The sequence below is a fragment of the Eucalyptus grandis genome, chromosome 11 (assembly GCF_016545825.1).
Source record: "Eucalyptus grandis isolate ANBG69807.140 chromosome 11, ASM1654582v1, whole genome shotgun sequence".
Classification (NCBI taxonomy): domain Eukaryota; kingdom Viridiplantae; phylum Streptophyta; class Magnoliopsida; order Myrtales; family Myrtaceae; genus Eucalyptus; species Eucalyptus grandis.
In genome coordinates, this window is record NC_052622.1 from 6,032,952 (window position 1) to 6,051,345 (window position 18,394).

The following is an 18,394-nucleotide window of genomic DNA, read 5'->3' on the forward strand; positions in this document are numbered from 1 at the left end:
GTGCCATGTAACATTATTTTGCATATTGCAAATCAAGATGTTTGCCGCATATCAAAGAGAGGCATTTGCTTGTTAATTTTATCTCCATTTGGGATGAAGGAAGATTGTATGAAATTGTGTGATCTGGGTGCCTTGTTGATATATGATTATGGTTTTCTCTTCCTAGGAAATTACACCTTGCTTTTTGATTGGACGAGCCCCAACGAAAAGTAGAAAAATAACAGGAAAATAGTGTATGTTTGAACATCTGTACCCAATAACAATATCATAATCCACACCATCTTTACAACTGTCAAGCGCACACAAATACAAAAAGGGATTGCGTGCCATACCCATTATTTGGGACTTGATTATTCCTCTTCCCTACACACCCAACCATAAAGAAAATCAACAATCATATATTTTCAACTCAACCTCAACATATGATGCAGCTTATTTGAAATAATAATCGCCGTCAAGAGATGCAGCACGCATTCGGGTTCTCGTCGCTGAAGAGCTGAGGAGGTGGCGGGAGACTCTCGCTAATGTAAAGTGGCTGGTGATAATACACCAGCCTCCTCGTAACATCATCGTCATAAAGGAACACACTTTCCACTCCCTCGCCTTCATTTTTCGCCTCTTGCGCTTTATCTGGTTTCCCTTCAGGCTTGTCATTTCCCTCTCCCTCTTTCTTTTCTTCCTGCGGTTTCTCCCCCTCCTTTTTCTCTCCCCCGTTGTTTTCGTCCTTCTTCTCCTCCGGCTTCACTTCTTCCAGCGGTTCGCCTCCCTCCTTTTTCTCCTCTAGCTTTTCCGGCTCCGGTGGGGGGACTATTTTGGCCTGCCTTTTGGTCCGTCTATAGACATAGTCGACAAGTTTGTTGGGGTCCATAGTCCCTGTCACCATGACCTTTCTCGATCTAAACTCTGTTACTGCCGTTTGAACCCCTGTTGATTAATAAAGAGCAAATGAACACATCAAATAAGTAAAAAAGATATAAATTTATAATACGATAACTTGCCCACAAAAGGTGTATAATTTGCATCGCATTATTTAAGGATGACAAACAAATTTTTGGGAAATCCAATATGAACAAATGTTTCAAATTTACCTAAGTCTCACTTCTTCTTTTTTTATCTAATCTAATCATATTGTAATGATATCTATACGCATATGCTAGATCATACCTCTCATTTTGAGTATCTTCTTCTTGAGTTGCTCAGCACAGCCTTCACAGTGCATGTTGACACTTAGCTCCACAGTCACTAATCCATTAACCTGAAAAAAAAAAAACCAAAAATAAAAAAAAAAAAACCAAAAAGCGTTAGTTACAAAGAGAAATTACAACCCTTTTTTCCTTTTAATTTGCATAATCTAATTTGGGTAATTATATTTATCTTTTCACCATCAGTATGGATTAATCATGTGGTAATTTTCGATGATTAACTATCAAATCCAATGAGACCTGTGAAGTGACAATTTGGGGAAGTGGTTCGCCCTCTGCCGCCGGTTTCGGAGAAATCACGTCGACTCTTCGCTTGGTCTTTCTAGTGATTCTATTGCACACTGTTTGAGGTTCCACCGCTCCTTTTACAGTCACTTGGTTTTTGCCCATATCAATTTCAACTCTCTCAACTCCTGAAATTAAGGAAAAAAAAGGAAATAGATAAAAAAGAAGACAATGTGAGTATTAAAAATCCATTACTAGACCATAAAAGAACTGATATACCGCAAATAAACTCATTTTATTGCTGAATCATTAATTCGAGAATTTTGAAATTTGGACTACGGAAATAATAATAGTCTAATTTCGGGATTTTTACCTCGAATTTTCATGATGGACCTTTGGATTTTTTTGGCACATCCAGCACAGTGTAATTCCACTGACAAAATGAGGGGAGAAGGTGGCTCTGGCTCTTCTTGTTTCTCCTCCTTTTTCTCTTCCACTTTCGCTTCCTCCTTTTCTGAGGCCTTCTCCTCTGGCTTAGCCTCTACCTTTGCTTCTTCCTGATGAAGTATTTCACCAATAATTTAATACATCGTGTGGGAAAAACGTAGGCGCAAATAGAATATTAATTAAGGTTCATAATCAAGTTATGTGCCCATAATTCAATGTACATGAGTTGAAGATAGGTGAAAAAAAAAGACGATTAAGAATCCATATGCACGATGAAACAAATCTATATTCATTTCAATGACCATGACAAATTGAACCCAAACCTTTTGGTAATTTGGATTTGCTAATCAACATAAAGCAATGTTCTTAAAAAGAGTTCTATTAGATAAAGAATGACACTATGCTTCATCAAAGGCAAAAGCATGCAAAGGAAATCAAAACCCAAAATCATCATCCCATCACCTGTTTGGCCTCTTCACCCATATCTTCTCTCCGAATGATGAACCCCCTCTTGCTTGAAGTAAGTAGTATAAATACCTAGAGAGAGTAACCTAGATATAGTTTAGACTTTCGGTTGACACAACGCAATTTGCAAAAGACAGGCTTATCTGGATTCCAAGGCACATGGAATGCCACTAGCAAGAATGTGCAAAGAATATCGATCCTCCTTAGTTTAATAATTCTTTTGGGATTCTCTTCATCTCCTCAAAGGCTGAAGGAGGTAGGAAGTGGAGGGAGGAGTTAGTGAAGGCATGGTTTGCAATTTATAGGAGAGAGAGAGGAGAGAGAGAGAGAGTGAGAGAATTTTCCACCGATTGGTAGATCTTTCATGAAAAGGTGGTGAAGGGTCACGCACATGTGTGGGTCATGTATGGACAATAGCAAGAAAAGCTAAACCTAATCAGTTTTTCCTAGCCAAAATAATAGAAACATATCCTTAAGTCTTAAGCAATACAATTAGCCTGTCCCTTGGCCAAAAAGAGCTTATGGTTTAGGTCATATAACACGGTAGTGCCGGACACCTCAAGTGCCAAAAACTTGACATGAAATTATCCGCTTGTGCCAAATTTTGGCACCTGCGCTATACTTCTGCACATAACATGGGATATGGAAGGTGCAAGAGTTGAATTCATGCTTGGTGGGTGGTGCACGATGCGAAATTTCAAGACTAATAGGTGCAAAATTTGAATCTCAAATAGAGTTTGATTAGGTACAATCATACCGTTTTACACATATATTATCAAATGGGTCCTATCAATTACACGATATAATAAATCGTCCTTTTCCTCTCTCTTCTTTTTCTTTTTCTATGTAGCAAGTATCAACGAAGTGATTAGGCAGCTAGTGTCTAGAGACAAATGATTTGATAGCTTTTTAGGTGACTTCAATGTATGGTATGGTTCGTCTTTGGCCAACGGACGTTGTATGGTTTTGTGGATCTGTCTGCCTCTCGAGCTATATAACAGGGCCCCAGCTTTGATTCAGCGTGGAGTTGAGAAATGACAGCTTTTAACTTCTCGTGCTCTTACTTTGTGGCTCCTAAAATGATAGAAGTACATATGCAGACACGTCATATGGAAGAGTACACCATTATCATTACTACTATGTTTGCCAACTTACTCAAAAGAAATTAAAATGTCGCCATCAAATACGTAAAGCTTTCTCGTTCGGTAGCTTGAGCTGGGATTGTTGAAGCGTGGAGGTCGGGAAAAGCCAACAAAGTTTGGCGTGTGAATGACTGTGCATTGAAAGTTGATACCACATGTTTCCTTAACAAAAGAAAACTTATGTCAATTAAGTAAGCATTTTTAACCCCTTTTTCCCCTTTTCAGTTCTTTCTTCGTCTGCACTTTCAGGTCATCCGAAAGTGCTATGGCATTGGCTTTGTTAGTCTCTACCCACTTTCTCCATCCGAATTGATTTTTCACCACCTTACCCAACTGCATTAACCCACGAAATAGATTGATTTTGATTCGGGGCACAAATTTCCTTCTATTAAACTGATGGGTGATTTTAGGCGTACCAAACGCAGTTCAACAGATACGACCAATAAGATAGCGTAGTAAATTCAAATCGAGCATTTGGTTAAGTGGACATAGTGATGCATTCAACAAGAATTTGACACAATGACTTTGTTAATCTGTGGTGTAATCGAGTCTTTGTTACCGCTAATGTCTGTTGACAAACCCCTTTTAGCGAAATCTAAAATTCATCCTCCTCCCAAATTCTCTCCTTTCTTTTTAAAGGAAAAATTGCAAGAGCAAAGAAAATGGACGTGTAAGGCCAATACAGGAAAGGCAGACTTACAAAAGTCGAAGACAAAAAGACGTGTAAATGACTCAGCATGGGACGCCAATCAAACACTCCAACTTAGGCTGCTCAATATCCAGATCTGGTGAAGAAATATTCCAGCTGATCAGATGCAAAAGTCTCCAAAGAACGGCCACAGAAAAAGGTTGACCCTCCATTGATGGATCCTCACTTTTTCCAAATTATTTCTTTGCCAACCTCTCGTTTTCTTAATTAAATCAAGAGATTCTAAGGAAGGTGCATACTCGCCTCTTTGGTTTGGCAGGGGCGGTCTGTGGAATCTAGATGGTTGCTTAGCCACTTAAGACATTAAACCACATGCTTTTCTTTCGAAAGTGATGGCAGGAGGCAAGGTGCATACTCGCCTCTTTGGTTTGGCATGGGCGGTCTGTGGAATCTAGATGGCTGCTTAGCCACTTAAGACATTAAACCACATCCTTTTCTTTCGAAAGTGATAGCAGGAGGCAACTATAGTCAAACTTCCTATAGACAATTGTCACAGGCCGATCGATCTAGTGTTCCCTTGTCCGTGCTTTCTTTCAGGCCGTGACATTATACTCCCCCTAGTACCAAATCACCCTTGAAGTTATTGGGCAACTGTGAGTGGCTGGTAGGTATAGTTAGTTTGAGGATCGGTTTGCTAGAATTAAGGTCACAAGAAAACCCCTCTAGGGAGAGAGGACACGTTCAGGTGCCAAATGCAGGACCAAGCAGACTCAGATCAACCTAATTTTATGAGGAATGAGGATGTCCTGCGTTAAATGTTTCTTTGCGAATTATATTCTGCAGCAGGACTAACTTCTCAATCATGGCCGAGGTGTCTTACAAGAGGACTGACAGCATATCAATCCTTTCGTTGAATGCAGGTGATACGATCAAAAGGCGACGTCAATGGCAAGTCTCCAAAGCAACGACAGAACCAACATTACCCCCACGATATTCTGTTTGAGCCTTTATTTTATAAGTACATTACAGGATTAGGGGTTACAAGTACGGTAAACTCCGTATTTGCCTACTCACGTCATTCAATAAATTTCTTCACTGTACAGATGAGTGCTGGTGCTCAGACAAATATACTTCTGCCAAAGCGGCATGTACCGCTGCTCCTATCGGGAGCACATCCTCATCGAGAAAAAAATAAGGGGAATGCGGGGAATGAACCGACCCCACATCCTCATTTCCAATCCCAATGCTAAGCATGAATCCAGGAATCCGTTCTTGATAGAAGGAGAAATCTTCGCCCGCCATGACCTTCTTACCCACCCTAACATTTTCGGGACCCAACAGAAGCCTCCCGACCCTCTCGACATGCAGTGTTAGGGTTTCATCGTTCACAACAGCTGGATACGCTGGATTTTCATCATCGTTCATGTCGACATAGGCTTTACATCTGTGCACAGCCGCCTGACCTTCAATGACCTGCAAAAGTTCTTTTTAAATGGAGGGAATGCCTAATAATGTCAACATGAATCAGCTAGCTTTGTGCAATTATTTACATAGCATTTCTTTTCTTGGAGTTGGAGGTTTTGTGGTGAGGTTATGTATTCACCATATGCACTTAAAAAAGAATGAAGGAGATAACAAGTTGAGAGGTTTCTGGTTGCATCTACTGAGCGATGCAATTTTGAAGAAGAGTGTTCGAATAAAGACTGCCTTTGCATCTGAAGTAATGAAAGTGATAAATGTACATATTATGATGCATACCTCAATCAATCTCCTCCGGAGTTGTTGCAGGCCTTCAGTGGTTAGACTCCTGAGCGTGCCACCAAATTCGACGACTGGAGGAATTATATTCAATCCACTCCCACCTCTAACATAAGTAACAGAGAGCACCTTCAAACAAAAGAAAATGATTGCATTAAATCCCCTGAAACATACTTTGACCAAGAACGGCATACTGAGTCACAGAAATAGTAGCTCCATGGCTGCCTCAAACAAAATGCAATCTGTCCAAGAACCCAAAGCTATGGGATACGTGACTATGTAAAATAAAGCTGGTGACTGAAAGGCACTCTATGAATGAAGCTGATGCATGAGCTATAACTTACTAACTCATAATAGCAGAGTGGTTTTAAGATGAAAATGCATTGAAAATGTAGCTAGTACACAAAGTTCATGTCTGTAAAGCTCTTGTGAGGCCACATTGATGTGGAATGACGAGTGGATAAGATAAAGATGCATATGAGATAAGATTCATCAACAGTGTAGAACAGAGAAACTTGTAAAGAAAACATACTTCATGCACTGTTATGGCACCATTTTGGAGAGGGTGCAAAACCCAGCTGATGAGGCTCTGAGCAAATCCATTTTAGCTAATCAACTACTGCAAAATTCTCTATAGTGTCATGATGCAGAGGCTCTGAGCAAATTCATTTTAGCTAGTCAACTACTGCAAGATTCTTTACAATGTCATGATGCAGCATGCAGTGGAGTAAGCCAAATTTTTACATAACAGAGTCTCAAAGATACATACTTGACTGAGAAGCGGATCAGCTTCTCTTGAGACAAGCTGTTGAAGTGCCAAGATGGCAAATGAAGCAGCGAGTACTGGATCCACGCTATTATGAGGCGCTGCAGCATGCCCGCCTTTTCCTTCTATTTTAACTTTGAACATGCAAACAGCAGCTAAGTTTGGGCCAGAAAGTGAAGAAATGGTTCCTGTGGGCGTTGTATAATCATTATGCATAGCAAATATTGCTTCGGCATCACCCAGCGCGCCTTCTTTGATCATGTGGGAAGCACCAGCTCCACCCTCTTCAGCAGGCTGGAAAATAAGCCTTACAGTCCCCTGACCAAGGTGAAGAATTCAAATTTCTATGTCCTTCTTACATAAGTAGTTAAGAAATTTCAACATAGATGACAAGATTTGAAAAGATGAGATAAATAAAGAAAAATAATTCTGTCGCTGATAAACTTATACATTTGCATCATCATCGATATGAGAGTAATTGTAATGCAATCACCGTCCATAACAAAATCTGGCGACTGGGAACATCCTTATAGTTATAGACACGTCATTGTGCTGAAAAATTTGCACAATTAAGAATGTTACTTCCAGGTTTATCAGAGTTCCTGAAGTCCGAAAGACTAAACCCATCAAGACAGAAGATAGAGATGAGCTGAATCTGGAAAAAGGAGTCCTAGCTAGCGTCGTCTTTTGGGTATTAGGCAATTGGTTTCACCAGATCTAAGTCAGTGCCACACTAGCTCTGAGCCTAACACTTGTAACTCAGGAGAGTCTTGTAGGTCGAATTGACATTTTCAAAGTTTTCAACTGCAAACCAACTCACAGTAATTGAAGGATGGCAATCTCAAGATAGTCCCCTGGCCTCTAAGTAGAGTACTCTTAAGTTGTCTACTTAAAGAAGTCCAGTGCACAGAGCAAATAGCCAAGTACCCTGTTGTTGGCTCCCAGCAGAGAAATCTTACCCAATGCAGAGGCATGGACTCAACATGTGGGCTTCAATTTCTGAAAATTAAGGTTTGGTTATACAGTGAAAGGGACACTAACAAAGTAATATAGGCTCCAAACCCTAGAGAAGCAAACAAGTTCTTTTACTTCTATAGTCTAAATGGCAAAGTAGGAAAAATGACAAGTAGTGCCATTATATGCCACAAAATTTCAGTGCACACTACCGTCACAACTCTCACCAACTCTACTGAAAGACTGTCATTTGATTGACTGCAAGTAAACACTGACCTTAAGTTCATCTTTCCGTTGATTCAGTAATTTTGCAGCACCAAGAAGCATGGTCGTATGGGCATCGTGCCCGCAAGCATGCATTTTGCCATCAATTTTGCTCTTGTGTTCCCACTCAACAAGTTCCTACACTCCCACAATTGACCAAACCTTTAAGCAAATCCACAGATAACACAAAAACAGAACGGCAAAAATGTAAAACGTTTGAAAGAAACAACCAGAACAAGATCAAATGAACTCGTCAAACACTTGCAGATAGTCATTATTCGCGGGCACCCATATAATTCATACCGCACACATTTCTTGACATACTTTCAAAGGTATCATTCACGTAATACTCGGAGACATTAGCTTTCAGGCGTTTCAAATAGACAGCCAAAGCAGGGGATTACCACAGGAACAACAAGGAGGGACATACCACAAACCAAGTTATCAAGATCTTAGCTTTTCGGCGTTGACCAGATCTCCGATACCATATTTGAATAAGAAAGTATACATCAAGCATATTTCTGGACGGGCAAAAGAACCAAGTACAGTCCTACCACGATCGATCGATCATGTCGGGACACCAGCGGGGCTTCCTTATTTTTTTTTTTACCTGCAAAGGCAAGGCGTCCATGTCGGCCCGGAGAGCGACGACGGGCCGCGACCCGGACCCGACGACGGCGACGACGCCGGTGCCGGCGAGGGGGTAGGAGTAGGGGATGCCGAGCCGGTCGAGCTCGGCCCGGACGAGCGCGCTGGTGTTGTGCTCCTCGAACCGGAGCTCCGGGTACTCGTGGATTCGCCTCCGGACGGACGTGAGCCACGGCTGGTCCCGCTTGGCGGAGCCCAGGAGCTCGTCGGCGTAAGCCCGGTCGTAGCGGCCGTGGGCGGCGGCGAGGAGGGAAGCGGCGAGGAAGAGGAGGGCGGCGAGGAGAGCGCCGTTCCTCGGCTGGCGAGCCATTGCCCGATTCGAGTTCGATGCTTCGAAGTCAGACAGTCACAGTCAGAGAGCGAGACGGGGAGAGAGAAGGTGGTGGGGGCGCACGAGATTTCAATGATTAAATATTTTAAAGACGGTGATGGCGCAGCAAAGGGGTGGTGGCGCAGTTGGCTAGCGCGTAGGTCTCATAGCTTAACGAGTTATCCTGAGGTCGAGAGTTCGAGCCTCTCTCACCCCATAGTTGTTTTTATTTTTTCACTCGCGTTAATTGGCTACATTTTATAGATAATTGGGTACTAAAATAGTCCGATCCAAATTGATTAATTTCTATACGATTCAAATTTAGTAATCTATAACCAACCTAATATAAACCCAACTCATAATAAATTTGATTTATATTGTTAAAATATTTTTTTCTCTCACATTAATTGGCAACTTTTTATAGATAATCCTCTTCCGCTCACCTGCATCCAGACCCCTCGAAAAAGAAGGTTGGGTAGTAAAATCATTCGATTCAAATTAATCAATTTCTACATAACACAAATTTAATCATCCATAGCCAAACCTAATCTAAACCCAACTCATGCTCGATTTAATTTATATTGCTTTAAGTATTTTCATATTTATTCCAATTTTAGAAAACTCATACATAAATTGAGATGAGACTGCAAAGTGAACGAGCTCCCAAATGTTTACTTCGATGTCGGAAATGGAAGAAATGTTTAGAGGTAATGCCTAAAGATGGGCTAATGGCCCTTAACCAGGCACAAACTCTCCCAAACCCTTATCTCATGCAATATTGTAATCATTTAAAGTTTCCATTTAGCCTATAACGAGAGTCGTCACAAGCCTAACCAAGTGAGATATAAGAATTTCGTCACACTTCCTATGCAGCTAGAGATTAACTAGATTCATATACTTATGGTGCATATGGTAATATTTTTGCTCTCAAGAATAATTTCTATTTAGAAACAACTTTTTCAATTTATGTTCCCTAAACAAGTTTCTAAGCAAAATAATGGTAATTATAGCCAGTCGCCAGCGAGGTCACCCATCGCCAGTCATTGGCCATTGCCGAAGCCAACGACTAGCTAGAAGAAGAAGAAGGAGGAGAAAGAGAAAGGAAAGAAAATAAAAAATAATTTGTGTTTGATTTTAAATTGTTCCTAGTAACAAAGAAATCTTTTTTTCTTCTTAATTCTATTCCACATCTATTTCCGGGAACAAATTTGTTCACAAGAACAAAAAAGTACACAAATGGATTTCTATTCCAAAAAAAAAAATGTTAATACCATAAAAAATCTCAAACTGGTACATATATGACAAATTTATCTCAAACTAATTTTTTGATCATGAAAAATCTCAAACTAGTTCATGTGTGACAAATTTACTTAAACTAACCATTAAAAACCTAAAACCGGATATTTGTGACAAATTTACTTCAAACTAATTTATTCAACTACCAAAAACTATAAACTGATACATTTGTGATAAATACACCATTTGTTAAATTGGATTAATACTATAAAAAATAACAAAAATTATATAATTGTGATAAATGGAGAGTAAAATCGCAAATTAATATACTAGTCAATCATCATATGCCATCCAATTTAGTAATTTGATAGTAAAATTTAACAGAAACTAACATAAGATAAATTTATCGCAAGTGTACCAATTTCAGGTAAATTTGTCAAAAATATACAATTTTGGAGTTTTTAGTGACAAAAAAATTAGTTTTTAGTAAATTTGTTGCATGTGTACCAGTTTGGAATATTTTAGAATATTAATCCAAAAAAAAAAAGAGAGAGAAACATGAGCATTACCAACTTACCCTTAATTATACTAATGGTCTAATTAGACCTATATTAATTATGTGGGTTAGGTCTAAGTAAATTATGAACCCACTTAATGCTCATATTATTTTGGGTTTTACCATTCTAAATCATTTATGACTCATTTATTGAATATGTTAAATTATATAACAGTTGAACCCTTAAATATAAATTAAGAAATTAATTTATGATCCATATTGACATACTTACCTACATTTCAGGTTTTGTCCACCGGAATGAGGAAACGTAACTCCTAATGCTAGAGCATCCAACTTAGTTCCATCAACAAACTCAGTACCATCAATAACAATTCAAGCCCAGGCTAAATTTGGGCACGACGTGATTCAATTAATCTAGGAATGAAAATATCAATGCAGAAAACTATCTATCATAAAATTAATTAAAAAGTTGTCGATTCACCAAATTCCTTGTCAATATCAAAGCCGAACAACAACCACATCGATAGGAGGCTATTCTAGACAATGTCCGTAGATATTTGATGAACTCTTAAGGTGATTATTTTTTGGTCTAGGTTGGTGGACAAATTTTGACAATAGGAGGCGCAAGAATCAAGAAAGCGAGTCCCCATGTCCTTAATTGCATCTCTAAGTTCCTAGGAGTAATTATTATATGTATGTGAGTTTCAAGAGTCAAAGCACTAGGTTCTTAGGTCTTTCTAGTATCCGTATCCTTTAATGTTTGGGTAGTTCCAATGTCTACTTAATTGTTTGTCTATTTCCTATGTTGCAGTCATTTTATAAATTGAGAGGAGTTCTTAATTATAAAATATATGATTTTGATTAATGAAAATATATGAGATTTTCCTTTGTACGAGTGAATATCATTGAAAATTGGATTAGCTCATTTATTGATTTCATTATCCATGGAGAGTATATTACTCCTTGGTGGTGAGCTAAAAAATACTTTATTCTCGGCTATGGTTTTCCTTTAAGTATTGATGGTGATTTTCTCCTATCAAATCATTTATCCTTGATGAGTGGCTTGTCCTTTTAAGCCTTGGTGGTAAACTTCATTCATCCCAATTTTCTTTCTTAGTTGGTGGCGTGTCTTTTATACCTCGGTGATAATTGCATTCTATCCTACATTTTTATTTACCCATCGACAACTATCTCCACACCCACCATTCCCATACACTTCAAAGAGGCGAGTCAAGCTTACGTAGCAAATTCAAAGAGAGTACTCGACTTTTGAAACTAAGGAGCCCCTTACACAAACTAGCCTAACTTCAAGTCATCTTGGCTTTCAGGGCTTATAAAGCTTTGTCAAACCATCCTTATCCTAACCATCCATTAAAAAAAGATAACGTCGCTTGTGGGCGTTTTATACTACATCGAACCATGAAACTGTCAGTGGCGTCTACTTGAAGTCACAAACGCCCGGTGAATGAAATAGGAATGAGGAATTGTGCTTCGTAAAATTCCCGTGAACATTTTGTATCTGTCCATGAAGACACAAACGATTGAATTTACTATGAAAAGAGGCGTAGCTCCATACATCCAAATCCATGTATTCAATAATCCCCCCAGAAACCCTCTGTATATTGAGCATATCATCGCTTGTTTCTGTACAATTACAATCTGCAGTAGTCAGCCAGAACAAAACAAAACTCTCTCGCAACATAGAAAAAATAAAAAAGAAAAAAATCCCTAAATCTCTCATGTACAGACTACGTTTCACCTGTGGAATGTACAGGTATCTACTTCTCTGAATTATTCATGTATCTCTCTCTCCTTCCTTATTTCGCCGCTTCTATTGGCTTTCCCAAAATTGCATCGAGACCCATGGGAGCAAAACCCCGAAGGCTTCAAGATCCAGTATAATAACTACTCTCGAAAAATAAGTGGGTATAGGAAGTCATGGAGCAGAAATGTGACAACACACGAGGACTGATAAAGATGGTGAAGTTATCTGAAAAATGGGTGAGGGAAATGATAAAACTGAAATGAGCTTCTCACTGGGTCCCTTAGTCCACTAAAGGCATGGGTCTGAGATGCTCATGGATGGCAAAGAATACCGTGATCCTGTCATAATTATACCTTGGCATTAGGAGAATGTAATGATATGCCAACTCCAAGTAGTGAGCTAGACCAAGATCTTTCCAATCTCACTGGCCCTCGAGATCATATCTTATTCCTTGCATTGGACCCTAAATCCAAGGGGCCAGATGCACCAGACCAGTGTCAGGATATTAACTGTGAGCAAGGCATTTTTATAGGTGAGAACACCACAGTAAGTCGAGCATGATCGGAGAGAGAATAGTTTTCAGGCCACCTTCCTTTCTCCACTTCAGGTGGAAACAGAACTGCATTTTTCACACTGAAACCAATTGTTTGCTTCTGACACCCTTTTCCATCTTGAAACTTGCTTTTCTCTTCAGTCCTTTGCTCAGACCAAGAAGGGTTCCAGATTTGTTGCTGCATCACCACATTTATCATAAACAATGCATTGGAAAACAAGGCAGGTGTATATTCATTTAGATAGGACATAGTTCTTGAGACATTAAATTCATCAAGCATAGTCATTAAGAGATCTGCTCATTGGGTGAGCTCAGCCAGACCTGGGAAAACATGGGCAGGCCAGGCCAGCCAATTGGACCACAATTCTTCTTCTTATTTTTAAATGTTGTGGCTAACAAGAATTGATAGAAATGGAAAAAGAAAAAAAAATGAAGAAAAATCTTAGGGACTTAGTTTTTCTCGAGTTTTTTTTACTATTTATCTCTATGATATTAGTATTTAAACTTTTTAAACAGTAAAGTAATTAGTAAAACATAAATCTCTATTAACCAGCACATCGGTGGGGTGCACCTCACGGCACTTGTGGAGACCTGGTCCACCATCTAGCCCCACAGACCTAAAATTCAGCCAAGCCAATTTTAGGGGCAGGCCCACGGGACACCCATCTGTTGATCAGGTCTCAAGCAAACACTCTTGAAAGCATAAGCTGCAAATGCTTTTTCAATTATTCTCACAAGTGGACAACAATAGTGTAAAATAGTGAGATAAAAGCAAGTTCCATTAATTCTCTTTTGAGAGGGGGGAATGAAGAATAAAGCACAGAACAGAATATGACACAAAACAGTGGCTCCTGAGAACACCAAATTGAAGAAGAAAGGAATATGTGGAATTTGGAAATGAGAACAAACCCAGAGGCTTGTTTCTTCAAGAAGGAATATGCCGAATATGTGGATTTGAAGAAGCATGGAAGTTACTAATTCCACAAGCTAATGGGAATCTAATTTACCTTAAATTCTTCAAAATTGACAACACCATCGCCATCGATATCTACTTGGACCCATAAGTCCTTTGTCTCTTCAGCACTAAGCCCATGGCTGTGGCCTGTCAACTTGAACTACCAAAAAAGTGGCCAACTATTAGACTACTATTCTCCATATTAAGGATATCATTGACATGCCAGTGAATCAGTCTAAAAGTACTAAACACCAGTTCTATTAGAAATAACATGCCCTACCTGTTTAAGTGCTTTACAGAAACCCAAGTAGGTGATAAAATCATCAGCATTATCAGCCTTGAGAATCGCAAAAGCACCATTTTCAAAAGCACCATTTTCTGTCAGCAAAGCTTCCCTCAGTAAACACTGAGACAAAAGAAAGCTAGCGGTCAGTGACACAAAGGTAAAGGGATTAGATTTAATTCACGATGGTTGAGATCTGAAAAGGAAGATCAATCTACATTAACAAGTAATAGCTGCTTTGATAGTGAAGATTCTAAACCTAAGAAAACTTACTTTTACTTGATCAGTTGATATATCAGAGTTGTTGAATATAAATAGATGGTGTTCAGTTGGCTAAGAACTGTATAAATACTTGAATGTTTATTAAAAAAAAAAAAATGCCTCAACCTCTAAAATTAAATCCCTCTGCAATCACAAGGCACTGTTTGTCTTTAGACCAATCATAGGTGTGCTAAGATAATAAAAGAATATTCATGATAGCTTGTGATTAAATACTGTTGTCATAATTTCAAAAATGCATCTGCATGATCACAATCGGTAAAAAATAAAAATAAAAAATAGTTAGGTCAAGTCAAGGAGACACAAAATCAAAGTCAGAAACCATTCTAAGATTGGAATCAGATGAGGATATGTGCAGCATTAGTAACAAAGAGGATGCACAGATCCTCAAAAAACAAAATCTCCATGTGCCTATTGTTAAAATCATGTCTCTTATGGTGAAAATGATATCAAATTATAATTGTCAATGCCAAGCAATAAATTCTCGCATGTTGAGGAAAGATGCCTTCAACATGCATCGAATTGCTGTAAGGACAGTGGCAATTCAGTTCAGTTCAGTAAAGAAACCACAGGACATGTATAAAATCAAACATCTCAAACTATTTATGAAAACATACAATAAGCACTAAAATATATGCAAGTAATTGTGAATGATTCATAGGAGTATATAGGTTAAAACTGGAAACTTACCTTGAAGATGCCAAACACTGTCTCAATCCAACTAGTCTTTAGTAATTTTCTGTAGCTATTAGGATTGAGGAGCCATATAAAATCTACACCACAGATATTTCCTCGATGATTCCTGTGGCTAACCCACTGAACAACAACAAAAATATAAATATAAATCAATAAGCATAGAGATTGTGCTAAAATAACTAAATATACAAAAGAGCTGAATTCGGGTCTAAAGAACCTTCTGGGCATCTGCATCAGTGTACTGATGAGCAGTATCATAGGAAGAAACAAACCCCTGAGACCTAAGGAACTTATAAACATGGCCACGTTTACTTCCATTCCAGTCGCTGTGAGAAGTGGGCACCAGATAAAGGATACAAAGATCAAGACAATTTCCAAGAAAGATGTTTAACTCTCTGGAAGTGAAACCATGAACTAATTTACCCGCAGAGTATGATCGGCAAGGAATTCAGGTTGTTTTCTTTCTGATATGATTCCACAGATTGCAAGATCTTGTACACCTGTTACCCGAGATGGTAAAGGAATCTTGAGCTGAGGCATGATTGCTAATGGGACTGCTAGAAAACCAATGAAATTATAGCAGGTGACTAGATTAGCAGAAGAAGAAAATATTTACCTGATGAAGTCGTACTATACAGAAACTAGAGTCATGAGGAAATAATAAGTGGGTGTTGACAATGAGGATTTCTTGCCGAACATCATTGCTGCGGCACTCTGGGAAGGGCGCAACTAGTTCAACATGTAATAACTGAGCAACCCGATCTCCACAATCATAGAAAAGTAGCTCCTTATATTTTATAACTCTAAAATAGTCTTTGCGAACAGCAATCAGCAATCCTGCAGACTCCAGTAATTGTATCATAAGTCAAAAGCAAATAAGAAAATGCCAGATGAACGAATAGCCCTGACTATATTTCCCAGCATTGTTCACCAAAATTTAACTTTGCAGAGCAGCCACTTTGCAAACTTTAACCATCCAATCTTTATTACGATTAAGGATCAATGAAATTGTTGGCCAGTTTTGATCCAAGATTTATTAATTCAACAATAGAATTATTACTCAGGGAACAGATGAGAGTTGGTAGGGCCAACCACCAAACTACCCAAACATATGAAAATCTCCCAAATAATATGCATGCCTTATGCATATTTAGCCACTACCAAGACTCGAAATTACATCCAAATCCTTTTGTTTTCCAACAATGAACTTGAGAAAAATATCTGATTATGTGTAGAAAGCTAGTGATTCCTTAACATAATCCTCATCTGTCTCTTCCTGCATATTCTACAACCACCAAACTCAGACTAACCATTTATTTTCCTTAATCTTTGAAATTAAATTTTTCTCGTTGATATAAGCTTGACAAAATTTGCTTTTCCAGCAATGAAGAATCTCAAGGTCATCATCAAACATCAACAAAAGTAGGAAAGCAGTAATGTTCCTTATATGCTTTTTAGAAATTCAAGTCCCCTCCATGAAACTACACACTCACTATGGACTCGTAAGTACTTCTTCAAACTGAATGTTTAATCAATGCATATTGTGGTACTACATCGAAAAAGTGCTTAAAGTTCAATCAAGGGACGGTCCGGTGGTGATATACATGAACCGAAGGAAAGTCTGATTATAACTCGCACCAAAAGGAATCAAGAAAAGTTCCAACTTGTAAATTGAACATACCATCTCCACGGTTGTTGGTCCGGGCAAGCTTGTAACTGGTGTAACCAGCATCGCCCAGCCTCTTCTCGTACATGTTGACGAGCTCTTCATTGCCAACCCAGAACTCCTGCAGACGTTCACAATAAAGAACCACAAAAACAAAGTCATTACAACGCATCGTCGCCCGCATAGAATTGTCACGGCCTTCCACAATCCGGATTCAATCCAATCAACAACGGAGCAATGGACGAGAGATACAACCTGAAGGCAGATAATCGATGACCTTTCATTCAACAACCAATCCAATATCCGATGATTCCTGGCGAGCCAATTAGCTCTGCAATCACTTTCACGACAACTCGGATCCTGCGTCCGCAGCATCGAGAGAAAAAAGCACAAAAAGCAAAGCGTCACTCCAGAACTCAACCAGAATTAGCAACGAAAATTCGAATCCCGAGCAAGCCCGCGTCGAAAAATACGAACTTAAACCAAATCGAACGGGAGAAAAACGACGCGGACGGCGTTAGAATTCGAATTCCGACATCGAGCGCGCGGAGAGAAGGGGCGGACCTGACGGTTCGAGCGCTTGTAGATAGGGGCGAGAATGTTGAAGGTCGTGCAGGTAATGCAAGGGTGCTGGCGATCGCCGACCGACGAGGCGATCGCGTAGCTCCCGATCCGGGACACCCGCCCCTCCATCTTGCTGCTCCTCCTCCTCTCCTTCCTCATGTCAAACCGATTCGACCAAAAACCGAGTCCTCGGTATAAGTACACAACACGCACACCAACCACGGAAACCAAAAGAGAGAAAAATCGCGAAAACGACAAAAACAGGCGGCGCCCGAACGATTCGCGCCGGAGCAATGCGGGAATCCGACAGGGCCGAGGAGGCGCTTTACGAAGGCGAGTTGGCGGTGGGTCAGTCGGTCGGTCGGTCGGTCGGTGGTGGTTACGAAGGAGCAGAAGGTTCGGTGTCGTGCTATCCCTTTTTATAGAGGCGAGGAGGAGGTGGTGGTGGCGACGTCGACGACGGTTCGGGGTGGCGGCAACGGGGAACGGGTCATAGCCGGTGACCGGCGGGTTTTAACTTTTTCGATTCGATCGAGGGGCCGGGGAGGGAAGGCGATGGTGGGGCGAAAGGGGGGAAATAACGGACTTGTACCGGTACCGGCGGTTCTCCTCCCCCTTTTACGCTCCTCTTTTGCTCTGCCTTTGAGCACAAAAATGATTTCTTTAATTTTTTTTTATTATTATTTTTTCGCCGCGGGGGGAGAGCGCGGGTGCCGGGCGGTGGTGACCGGTGACGTCGTCACTGGATCGCGCGACGAATCTTCATCCGCCGTCGGATGGAGTGTGGATGATAAAGAGGAGCCGATGCCGTTAAAAAAAAAAAAAAAAAAAAGGGTTTTTTCTTCTTATGGATTTATCGTATCTTTATTTCCTCTATCTTACGCTAGATAATCTGCCTTGTGGTATTCAATTTTTAGAAACTTGTATCATACGTCGGATTGGCCATTTTAAGAGGCCGCATTGAATGATTTATCCTTTCCGTCCTATCACTTGTCATCATATATTAAGGGAAAATTCCAAAATAAGGGTTTGAAATGTATTAGCTTTTTC

At 39.8% G+C, this 18,394-nt stretch overlaps 3 protein-coding genes and 1 non-coding gene across 5 annotated transcripts; 1 reads left to right on the forward strand and 3 right to left on the reverse strand.

The window, feature by feature from the left end:
- Nucleotides 1-248: 248 nt before the first annotated feature.
- LOC104424570 (heavy metal-associated isoprenylated plant protein 9-like) lies at nt 249-2,620 on the reverse strand. The gene is made up of 5 exons (XM_010037027.3): nt 2,337-2,620; nt 1,801-1,984; nt 1,443-1,615; nt 1,165-1,255; nt 249-924 (listed from the first exon to the last, which is right to left on the reverse strand). The coding sequence occupies exons 1-5, from the start codon at nt 2,355-2,357 to the stop codon at nt 455-457; spliced, it is 939 nt and encodes a 312-aa protein (XP_010035329.2). The 5' UTR covers nt 2,358-2,620; the 3' UTR covers nt 249-454.
- Nucleotides 2,621-5,054: 2,434 nt separating this feature from the next.
- LOC104424248 (IAA-amino acid hydrolase ILR1-like 5) lies at nt 5,055-8,858 on the reverse strand. Its single transcript, XM_010036617.3, has 5 exons — nt 8,483-8,858; nt 7,885-8,010; nt 6,658-6,972; nt 5,889-6,017; nt 5,055-5,603 (listed from the first exon to the last, which is right to left on the reverse strand). Exons 1-5 carry the CDS (start codon nt 8,828-8,830, stop codon nt 5,223-5,225), a joined length of 1,299 nt encoding a protein of 432 aa, XP_010034919.2. The 5' UTR covers nt 8,831-8,858; the 3' UTR covers nt 5,055-5,222.
- Nucleotides 8,859-8,961: 103 nt separating this feature from the next.
- TRNAM-CAU lies at nt 8,962-9,047 on the forward strand. Its single transcript is given in 2 exon segments — nt 8,962-8,999; nt 9,012-9,047. It is a non-coding gene; the product is annotated as a tRNA-Met (tRNA).
- A 3,066-nt stretch (nt 9,048-12,113) lies between these two features.
- Nucleotides 12,114-17,915, reverse strand: LOC104424250 (uncharacterized calcium-binding protein At1g02270). Of its 2 annotated transcripts, none has more exons than XM_039305474.1 (10): nt 17,345-17,915; nt 17,036-17,140; nt 16,796-16,901; nt 15,731-15,951; nt 15,538-15,614; nt 15,332-15,440; nt 15,109-15,234; nt 14,137-14,262; nt 13,909-14,016; nt 12,114-13,079 (listed from the first exon to the last, which is right to left on the reverse strand). In XM_039305474.1, the coding sequence occupies exons 1-10, from the start codon at nt 17,501-17,503 to the stop codon at nt 12,846-12,848; spliced, it is 1,371 nt and encodes a 456-aa protein (XP_039161408.1). In that variant the 5' UTR covers nt 17,504-17,915; the 3' UTR covers nt 12,114-12,845. The 2 variants fall into 2 exon arrangements, with proteins under 2 accessions (XP_039161408.1, XP_039161409.1); XM_039305475.1 differs by having other exon boundaries at nt 15,731-15,958; nt 17,345-17,482.
- Between the last annotated feature and the right edge of the window lie 479 nt (nt 17,916-18,394).

Coding starts and splice junctions, on each gene's coding strand:
- LOC104424250 (XM_039305474.1), bottom strand. CDS start 17,503: ATGAGGAAGGAGAGGAGGAGGAGCAGCAAGATGGAGGGGCGGGTGTCC. Junction 15,952..16,795: donor GACCAACAACCGTGGAGATG/GTATGTTCAATT, acceptor TGGAGTCTGCAG/GATTGCTGATTGCTGTTCGC. Junction 14,263..15,108: donor CAGTGTTTGGCATCTTCAAG/GTAAGTTTCCAG, acceptor CTTTTGTCTCAG/TGTTTACTGAGGGAAGCTTT.
- LOC104424248 (XM_010036617.3), bottom strand. CDS start 8,830: ATGGCTCGCCAGCCGAGGAACGGCGCTCTCCTCGCCGCCCTCCTCTTC. Junction 8,011..8,482: donor TGGACGCCTTGCCTTTGCAG/GTAAAAAAAAAA, acceptor GTGGGAGTGTAG/GAACTTGTTGAGTGGGAACA. Junction 6,018..6,657: donor CTGATCCGCTTCTCAGTCAA/GTATGTATCTTT, acceptor TTTTGTTTGAAG/GTGCTCTCTGTTACTTATGT.
- LOC104424570 (XM_010037027.3), bottom strand. CDS start 2,357: ATGGGTGAAGAGGCCAAACAG. Junction 1,256..1,442: donor CCCAAATTGTCACTTCACAG/GTCTCATTGGAT, acceptor TTTTTTTTTCAG/GTTAATGGATTAGTGACTGT. Junction 925..1,164: donor GAAGATACTCAAAATGAGAG/GTATGATCTAGC, acceptor ATTAATCAACAG/GGGTTCAAACGGCAGTAACA.